The sequence below is a fragment of the Hordeum vulgare genome, chromosome 3H (genome assembly GCF_904849725.1).
Source record: "Hordeum vulgare subsp. vulgare chromosome 3H, MorexV3_pseudomolecules_assembly, whole genome shotgun sequence".
Taxonomy (NCBI): domain Eukaryota; kingdom Viridiplantae; phylum Streptophyta; class Magnoliopsida; order Poales; family Poaceae; genus Hordeum; species Hordeum vulgare.
The window spans coordinates 522,940,389-522,950,070 of NC_058520.1; the positions used below are offsets into that span (position 1 = coordinate 522,940,389).

Genomic DNA, 9,682 nt, shown 5'->3' on the forward strand with positions numbered 1-9,682 from the left:
TGTTTCCGACCCCTGGATCCCAATCTTTTTGCTGGTAGTAGTAAAAGCGAACGGGAAATTAGCTTGCCGGCCAGGGCAAAAGCAAAGGCGCAGGCGCAGGCGCGTGCGTGAGTGACCCGGTCACCGTGCGTCGACTTGGGTCTATCCACGTAAAACGGCGTTCAATTAAATAATAAATGGTGGCCCGTGCGCGCGCCGCAGCGACACCGTCCCCTCCCTCCGAGGCAGTCAGTCTCCTCCACGGCACTATTCCCCAACCCACACCCACACCCACACCCAGTGGTGAGCGGCACGCTTCCCCTCGCCCGCGCCTCCCTCCTCCTATAGAAAACGTCCCCGGGACCAGAAATTCCCCAAAGCAAAGCACATCCATCCCCTTCCCGAATCCACCCGCGCGACCTCGCTGCCCGAATCCAAGCTCCCGTCTTCTTGCCTGGGGGGTTGCTGTCTGGAGTAGCTGTTAGCTCGCGCTCGGTGTTCCTGAGGAGCCTGAGTCGCCGGAGCTGGGATCCGGCGGAAGGCCGGATTTGTGGCCGGCCGGTTTCATCTCTGACCATTTTTTTCGCCGCCGCCAAGCTGCCCGTAGCCATCCTCGTGGTAAGCACAGCACAGCCTTCTTGGTTTAGTTTGAAAATCATCCGCCGCGGTTCGGTTTTCCAGTCTTTGCACGATAGTGGTAGCACGTACTGTACTATCCATGGATGGATTTTTTGTTCGTCACGCACGCCTGTTTCTGTGGAGAAGATTCAGTTGCATTGTAGATGTGTTATTTCTCTAGCTTTGGGTGTGTCTTCCTGGCTCAGCTCAGGCCCTTTGCGCCCCAAGTTTGTGTGACGAATTCTGCCGGCTCAGCTCCCCCGTCAAATTCGTCTTCTTCTTACCGTAGCTGTTCTTTTGTTTCAGTTTAAGGGGTTCTCCTGTCAACGGATTGCTGGTTGGTTTATAGCAGTCCAGAGTCTGAGTATGCATCCCAAGGCTCGCATCCACGCAGACCCAGCAGCTCCGGAGCCGGACCGGATGGACTGCCTGCCGGACTCGCTCGTCCTGCTCATCCTCAACAAGCTGGAGGACGTGCACTCGCTGGGCCGCTGCTCCGCCGTGTCGAGGCGGTTCAACGAGCTGGTCCCGCTCGTCCACGACGTCTACGTCAAGATCGACCGCGTCGTCGCCGTTGACGGCGACCCAGACGACGCCCTCAACCTGTCGTCCCCGAAGCCCCGGCACATCTTCTCCCACCTCTTCAAGCTCATGCTCTTCACCATCGCCAAGCCGTTCCACGGCATGCGCGGCCCGGGCGGCGCGGGCGGCAGGCCGCTGTTCCCGCGGCTCGCCCAGCACTCGCCCGTGCAGGTGCTGAGGAGCTTCTCCCATGTCCGGAACCTCCGGGTTGAGCTCCCCTCGGGCGACGTCGGGACCGAGGAGGGGGTGCTGCTCAAGTGGCGGGCCAGGTACGGCAGCACGCTCCAGAGCTGCGTCATCCTCGGCGGCACCCTGGTCGACCGCAACGGCGGGCACGAGCTGCCGGCGACGGAGGACGGCGGGAGCATGCCGGAGTCCTTCTACACCAACGGCGGGCTGAAGCTCCGCGTGGTGTGGACCATCAGCTCCCTCATCGCCGCGTCCACGCGGCATTACCTTCTCCGGTCGATCATCAAGGAGCATCCGACGCTGCGAAGCCTGGTGTTGGCGGACGCCGACGGGCAGGGGACGCTGTGCATGGGGACGGAGCAGCTCGCGGAGTTCAGGGAGAACCGGCTGTCGGCCTCGGCGTGCTCCAACAGGACGCAGGTCCCGGCGTGCAGCATGAAGCTCAAGTACGCGCCGTACCTCGAGCTGCCCGGCGGCCTGGGGCTGCAGGGCGCGACCCTGGTCGTCATCAAGCCGTCCGGCGATGGGGCTGGTGGATGCCACGCTGGCCGGAAGGAGGCTGAAGCTTTTGTCTCCGGCGCGTTCGACGGGCCGTTCAGGTTCGCGGCCAAGGCGCTGATGAAGAGGCGCACATATCTGCTGGAGATGAACGGGTTCTAGAATCTAGATGCAGTGCCTTGAGGTGTTCGTGGATGTATATCTTGCATTTGCAATGCTTCTCATGGGTAACTGTTTTCTGCTCGGGCAAATGCAGCTTTGCAATTCTAGGGTGTGTTTGCTTCGAGGATATGGTGGCACGAGGCGGGTTCATTCTGTCCCCATTCCACCATTCCAGTGTTTAGTTAAGGATGGAACCGGAACCGGGCGATCCTAAGAAAAGAAATATTTTCTATATATGCTTCATCAAACGATTCCACTAAATCAAAGGAATCACCTGGTTATTCTTCTCTTATTGATAGAAGAAAAAAAGAAAATACCCCTGCTAATTGTTAAAACCAAAAATACAATGAAAATGTTGCTGAAATTTATATAATATATCGATAAAAGAAAAATAAAAACCCTACAGGGTGAGTTGAGTCATATTCTTCTCATTTCATATCTCCAACCAAACACAAGAATGAAACGAACCCGTGACGTTTTTTATTTTCAACCAAACACAAAAATAAAACCAACTTATTTCTTTAAAACGAGACCATGACATGCCATGTCTTTTGGTTCTTAAACCAAACACATTATTTTTGGTTCTCAAACCAAACACACCACTAGTGTTGCATATGAACTGTTGCGTTTGCTAGTTTGACAGAGTGCTGCCGTATTATCTTTGTCTGTGGCGCTTGGGTACAATCTCTCTTACTCGCACAAGCCGTTCTTCCATTGATGGAGATTTCCGGAAAATTATTTACATATGCTCTGCATGCACGTGATCAGACACTCCCTCTGATCCATGCACATAATCAGTACTCCCTCCGTTCTAAGTATAAGTAGTTTTAAAGATTTTACTTGAAATTTACATACGAAGCAAAATAAATAAATCTACATTTTAAAGTACCTCTATATACATTCACATGTAGTTTTCTAGTGGATCCTTTAAAATGATTTCTAAATATAAGTTTTTAAAAAAATTCACTGTGAAATTACATACGGAGCATAATAAGTGAGTCTATATTCTAAAGTATGTATATATACATTCACATATTGTCTTCTAACGAAATCTTTAAAAATACTTATATTTAAAAATGAAGGGAGTACAACTGGTCAGAGGGAGTATTATTTATTGATAACAGCAATGCTACTCAACCATCCACATAAGACTTGCCTCGTGATAGTGTTCACTATCTTAACACAAGTGCTTTCTCCCTTGCCCTTGACGGCTAGTGCAAACTCTCTTCCCAGAATTTATCGACGAGTCTATGGATTTGTCTTCCTTTTTGCCTGCCTCCTTTGTGCTCAGTGGTGGAAAGACTAACCCTGATGCCTGCATTCTGGCTAGTAGTTAAGGTTAAAGATGTTTTTGTCCTTGCAGGTGCAGCACTCGCTTAGTCGGTTGGGGCGCTTCTTCTTCAAGTTTCTTTTCCGTGTTTCAATTCTTCTCGAGTTCATCCATCGAGATTTAGTTGATAAAATTTTAGGGTAGATTTCTGTTGTCTTCTTTAAGAACAAGGTTAGGATTTTTTTTATCTTGCGTATGTGACAACAAGATTTGATGTCAGCCGTTTCAAACCTATTTGAAGGTTCAACGACCATGACTGCGGTTCGAAAGACACTCATAGTTTGACCGTTATGAGTCCTCTTAACCAGTAGGGCTGCGCTAAAAAAGAAAACCAACAAGGACGAGAAGGCCTCCTTAATAAAATATGCTACACTTGCGTAAAAATCCTACGTATTTTTAGTTAACTTTTCTAACTAATCCCCCCCCCCTCCAATTTCAACTGGGTAGGGCCCCCTCCCCTAATTAACTCCAATTGAAAGAGGGCATCTAAGCTATTACGTTAGTTTGCATATGATAGCTATGTAGGTATAGCATTGCTCCTCCTCAATAGGGCCTGGAAAATTTAGGTCCTCAAGTCCTGCCATTACCTTGTCTGGGTTAGTTTTTTTTTTGTGAGGGTCCATGTCTGGGTTAGTGCAAGACAGAAGCACGGCTCGCCTACAAAGTTCGTGCTGATGGGCTGGTTTTAAGAACCCTCTATCCGGTCTTGTGAAGATTTCAATACTTTCTTCTTTTCGGTTTTCCTATGCTATCCTCAACCAATTTTTAATAGTGCAAATGACTTTTAAATTTTTATTTACTGTTTATTAATATTTTTATTTTTATTTCCTTTTCAATTTACAAATACATGTTGGCTTTTCAAATATACATTGAACATTTTTGGCATACATGCTAATTTTTGTAGGTACAAACTGAACATTTTCTGAATACATGATTAACATTTATCTGAGTACATGACGAACATTTATCAAATGCACATTGAATCTTATATATCTAAATAGCTAACCCCCACTAACATATTACTCTCAACATGCAAGCATGGCACTTCATCATGCAACAAATGCTCACTTCAACATGCAACCATGCATAGAAACGCCCAACCTAAATATACAATCATGCATGACATTTTCCATTCTATTATGCTATTTATATTTATTGAATAATTTTAAAATATACAACTACCAACAAAAATCATACATATTTTTGTTTTATTTTTCATATTATTCTTGTTAATATTCATGTTACATACAATCAAATATCTTGCAAATGTATTGCAAAATATTGTCGCACCAACCTGCTGGTATCATATATTGTTTTTAATATGGTGAACATCTTTTTGACACACGTCGAACATTTTTCAAAACATTAACGAACATTTTTGCAGACATTATTTTAGTGTTATGGACAATATTTCAATGTCGTGAATTTCTTTTGTAAAAAAACATTTTTTTTAAATGCATGAAGATTTTTTATACTCCATTATTAGCATATTTATGCATGATTTTTATAAATCTGATGAACATATTTTTGCAAGGAACGAAAATTCACTGAAAATTATGTAACAAATGTTTACATTTTCATGAATATCCTCAAATATGTCATCAACAAATTTTAAACATTAAAAAAAATGCCGAAACATTTTTCCTGGAATGTAAAATCATTTTGATTTAAACATCACAAACAAAATTTACGTTCCATAAACATTTTTTAATGCACGATGAATTTTTCAAAGGTAAGTATTTTTTGAAAATTGATGTTTCGAAAAAAACTCACTATTTCAAAGAATCTATTGTATATAAGACAGGGAATACAAAAAAAAAAGTAAAAGAGTGCAAGTAACAAACAAATTATATTATTAGTATAAAGATACCACACAATTAATGTTAAGGAAAATCGGTGCTTGAGGAATATGCGGTGTCGTGGGACCACCTACAAAGGAAATTCTGTTGGCGAGTTGGAACTCTGGCTAGGTACAAGCGAGATACATACGCACCCCTCAAATCCTTGCCATTGCTATATCTTGCCCGAACTGAGAGATCCTTTGGTCTCGCCTCTTGAATGTGGTTAGTGTGCGAGTACCATATAGCTGACAGTTGCGATTTCGGGAAGCTTCATTGGACTGGTTCTGTTATGTTTGAGAAGTTTAATTTGTTTTTTTGGGAGTTTTTCAAATCAGCTTTCATGGTTTTCATCTATTTTCTTAAGTATTTTTTGTATTTTTATTCAGATTTCTTCAACTTCCTACTTCTTGCTTCCTTTTATTTTTTGCCAATACATGTCGACTTTTAAAATACATGCTGTGCATGTTTCATATACACACGTATATATTTTTTTATGCACAGTGAACATTTTTAAGAGATAACTAACATTTTGTTTCAAATAAATCGAAATGCTTTTTGAAGTATCACCAACATTTATTTTTGAAAGGGTGTGGACATTTTATAAATGTCACAATTTTTTTTTGGAATGGTATAAAACATTTTTGTTAAACTATGCAACATTTTTTAACATTATATAAACATTTTTTTAATGTAACTCCATTATTCAAATTCTGAAGAAATGTGAATGCCAGCAAGTTTTCCATTCGCTGATAAAAAAGTAAGTAAAATATATTTCCTTTAAATTATTGAGTAAAAGTAATAAAAAATGTGAGCTCCGACGAAACATTTACGGGAGCTCTCGAGGTGAGGTGATACTTGGTCTACCTGTAAGCGAGGCAAAGCTATGCCCTCAAATCCCTATTCGATTTCCCTGCAAAACAAAATCCCTCTTCAATTTAATTACTCAACAAGAGAAAAAATAAATCCCAATACAACATACCACCAACATTTCAAAAAAAAGCTTATCAAGTATTTGAAAAATGTTAATCAAGCAATTGGGAAGTGTTAAATGTGTCAAGAAAAAATGTTGACCGTGTATTGAAAAAATGATGAATCTTTTTGATCATGTATATAAAAATATAAATCAAGAATTTTAGTTTTTTAATCAAGCGTTTAAAAAATACTAAATATGTATATAAAAAAGTTGACCATTTTGAAAATGATAATCATGCACTAAAAATGTTTCAAATGTTGAACATGTATTCAAGAAATGTTAGTATTGTATTTAAAAAAGTTAATCAAATATTTGAGAAATGTTAAGTAATGTGTATAGACAAAATGTTGACCATATATTAAGATAATGTGTATAGTCGGTGCAATCAACATTCACCTATTGATGATGCAAGACAAGAGCTTTTTTGATTTCTTTAAGATGAAAAAAGGAAGAAAAAGACAAAGAGTGATCCGTTTTATAAGAAAAATTAGGACAAAAATCACACAAAAACTAGAGAAAAAACAACCTCCGTGTGTATCCAAAGAGTTAATCACCACCTTACATGACCTCCACCCAAAGGGCCACAAGCAAGTTCTCTAGAGAGGCTTCAAAAAGCGAAATGCGCATAAGAGCATCGTCGCCGTCGAAATTGATCCCCATTGACCAGAAAGATTTCGTCCGGACTCACAAACGACCACCCTATCAAACTTGTGAAAAAGCATGAACAGCCACCACTGGCGCCCCCAATTCAACCGAACATGGCCTGTGAAGAGGGAAATACTCTTTAATAATTCCAGGGGGGAGGGGGTTCTCGAATCCAAGAGTTTCGCCCATAGCCTAATTAATGGCTCGCCCCTAACCGCTGCAAACCATGCCAAATGAAGTAGAAGGACACGAAATGTCCTGATGGTTGAAGCTAGGCCCTAAGATTCAGTCTATCTCTGGCACCAATGACAGGATGCAACCGTATTATTATTAACTCGGACAATATGAAGGTGATTGATACAATGAAGAAAGGAGGAAGATCGTCGGGAGCAGCGACGACAGTTTTTGATGATTGTTTTCATTTAGCTTGTGATTTTACTATTTTCTGATTCAAGCATTGTAATAGAGAAGCAAATAAAGTTGCTCATGAATTTGCTAGATTGGTTAAATTTTCGTTTATTTCTAATTGGTTTGAGGAGCCAAATTCTGAAATTGTACCCATCCTCATGAACGATGTAATGGTTATTTCAAATGAATAAAGCACGAGTTTTTTTCAAAAAAAGAAGAAGAAGAAGAAGGACACGAGCACCCCCACACCACTGAGGAATAGTGTCGGCACCAGCCCACCACAGCAGTCGGGACAATCAGCTTCCACGTCTTGCATTTTGTTTGCAAGAATGACAAAATGTATGAGTGTATATCTGTACTATGTTAAAAGGAAAGAATGGCAAAACGCGTTGCATTTGTTTAACAAGCCAATGACTATTATGGCAGTGCCCAGAATGGTAATTCGCACACCGCACTTTATCAAGGTCTCAAGGTCGACCTTTTCAAGGACAACTTGATGCGCCTGCTTATGCATGTACTCAAGTACTCCTTCCGTTTTAAAATAAGTGTCTCAAGCTTAGTGTAATCTTATAATCGAGCTAGTACAAAATTGAGACAGTTATTTTAGGACGGAGGGAGTATATCTAAAGGATGCAACACACCTTTTCTGGTAATCTAATATATGCTATTTTACGAAGTGGCGTGTGTTGCTGTATTCAGTGTCAGTTTTTAGAATAGAGATTTCTGTATGAGGACACTAACATAGAATAGAGATTTCTGTATGAGGACACTAACAGTTTATTCAATACTATTTGTGTGTGTCGTCGTCAACTCTTTTTTTACGGGGTACTACCAATTCTGCACTACGTTTTTTGCCCAAGATCCATTGAATATGCTTCCGGTAACATGGTTGACCTGCTGTTTATTGTTATTTAGGGATGTCGATCATATCAGCAAAGCGTGTGTTAGCTTGTTTTTAAAGGTGTTGACCACAGCTAAAAGATGGTGTTGAATCAGAGCAACAAGACAGGACAATCTTATATTATCTGGCCAAGAGACAAACTACGTACTGCTTGCAATGGGGTCGATGATCGTGCCGATGGAGCCGATCAACCATGTCGACGACGGCAACGACGATCCGCCGCCCACTCATGCATCTCGCCAGCGGCGTCCTAAGTTCCCAGACATGGTACCGGTGCCACTCTTGAAGAAGGTACCAAAATGAACCTTCTTCTTGCTACTACATTCCTTCGGCTAACCAAGAGCTAGATGCTTGGATGGATAAGGCGACGGCGGAGTTCCTCGGGACCTTCATCCTGATGTTCACCCAGGTGTCCGCCATCATCATGGACGAGCAGCACGACGGCGTGGAGGGCCTCATGGGCATCGGCGTGTCCGTGGGCCTGGCGGTCACGGTGCTTGTCTTCTCCACCATCCACATATCCGGGTGCCACCTGAACCCCGCGGTGAGCATTGCCATGGCGGTCTTCGGGCACCTCCCGCCGGCACACCTCGTCCCCTACGTCGCCGCGCAGGTGCTGGGATCCACCGCCGCCTCGTTCGTGGGCAAGGCCATCTACCACCCCGTGAACCCCGGCATCGCCACCGTCCCGAGCGTCGGCACCGTCGAGGCGTTCGCCGTCGAGTTCATCATCACCTTCGTCCTTCTGTTCGTCATAACCGCTGTGGCCACGGACCCTCATGCAGTAATATAGTACTTCTTCCATTCCTTATATACCGCTGTGGCCAGTGATCTGATCTCAGCTGTCTTACGAAAATGGTTAGGTGAAAGAACTGATCGCGGTGGCAGTTGGTGCGACTGTAGTGATGAATATTCTCGTCGCGGGGTGAGTAGAATCTGTGCGGGATAGTACATATATATATTTGGGTCCTTTCTGTTTTGATTCCAAGATGAACATGATTTTATTTATGCTGGCTGAATTTTGTTGTCAGAAGGCCATCAACAGGGGCGTCTATGAATCCAGCGCGCACGATTGGACCGGCGATTGTTATGGGGAGATACACCAGGATTTGGGTTTATCTGCTGGCTCAACCACTGGGTGCTATTGCTGGAGCTGGATCCTACGTTGCAATTAAGCTGTAGTTATGAATGTGCACACAAAAAGGGATAAGAAAGAGGCGAATGTAAATAGCTCATTTTTGTTTAGCAAAGTGTGTGTTTTTCAGGAACATTTGGCACTGGGACTGGGAGTACTCATTTCAATAGACCTGAAGGCACTTAGGCTCTGTTTGGTTTCAAATAAGTCACCAACTTATAAGTTGAAAAGTGAAAAAAATGACTTATTTTGCCAAACAGGCCCAACTTATAGGTCATAAGTTACTCCATCCCAACTTAAAACTTGTAAGTTACCCACTTTTGCATGAAAAGGTGACTTATAAGTCACATGACAACCAAACAGGCGTGACTTATAAGTCATTAGTTTTAAGTCACCTACTTATAAATCACCTGACTTATTA

General features: G+C 42.9%; 2 protein-coding genes across 3 annotated transcripts; both read left to right on the top strand.

Moving 5' to 3' along the window:
* Positions 1 to 208: 208 nt before the first annotated feature.
* On the top strand, positions 209 to 2,135 carry LOC123440397 (F-box protein At4g18380-like). The gene is made up of 2 exons (XM_045116968.1): positions 209 to 597; positions 904 to 2,135. The coding sequence occupies exon 2, from the start codon at positions 964 to 966 to the stop codon at positions 2,026 to 2,028; it is 1,065 nt and encodes a 354-aa protein (XP_044972903.1). The 5' UTR covers positions 209 to 597; positions 904 to 963; the 3' UTR covers positions 2,029 to 2,135.
* A 6,094-nt stretch (positions 2,136 to 8,229) lies between these two features.
* LOC123440399 (aquaporin NIP3-3-like) lies at positions 8,230 to 9,451 on the top strand. Of its 2 annotated transcripts, none has more exons than XM_045116969.1 (4): positions 8,230 to 8,417; positions 8,491 to 8,910; positions 8,990 to 9,051; positions 9,158 to 9,451. In XM_045116969.1, exons 1-4 carry the CDS (start codon positions 8,283 to 8,285, stop codon positions 9,306 to 9,308), a joined length of 768 nt encoding a protein of 255 aa, XP_044972904.1. In that variant the 5' UTR covers positions 8,230 to 8,282; the 3' UTR covers positions 9,309 to 9,451. The 2 variants fall into 2 exon arrangements, with proteins under 2 accessions (XP_044972904.1, XP_044972905.1); XM_045116970.1 differs by having other exon boundaries at positions 9,161 to 9,451.
* Positions 9,452 to 9,682: the final 231 nt, after the last annotated feature.

Bases quoted from the DNA above. Each gene is read 5' to 3' on its own strand.
- LOC123440397 (XM_045116968.1), top strand. From the start codon at position 964: ATGCATCCCAAGGCTCGCATCCACGCAGACCCAGCAGCTCCGGAGCCG.
- LOC123440399 (XM_045116969.1), top strand. From the start codon at position 8,283: ATGGGGTCGATGATCGTGCCGATGGAGCCGATCAACCATGTCGACGAC. The intron at 8,418-8,490 runs GTACCAAAATGA...TGGATGGATAAG, and splicing joins CGGTGCCACTCTTGAAGAAG to GCGACGGCGGAGTTCCTCGG. The intron at 8,911-8,989 runs GTAATATAGTAC...GAAAATGGTTAG, and splicing joins TGGCCACGGACCCTCATGCA to GTGAAAGAACTGATCGCGGT.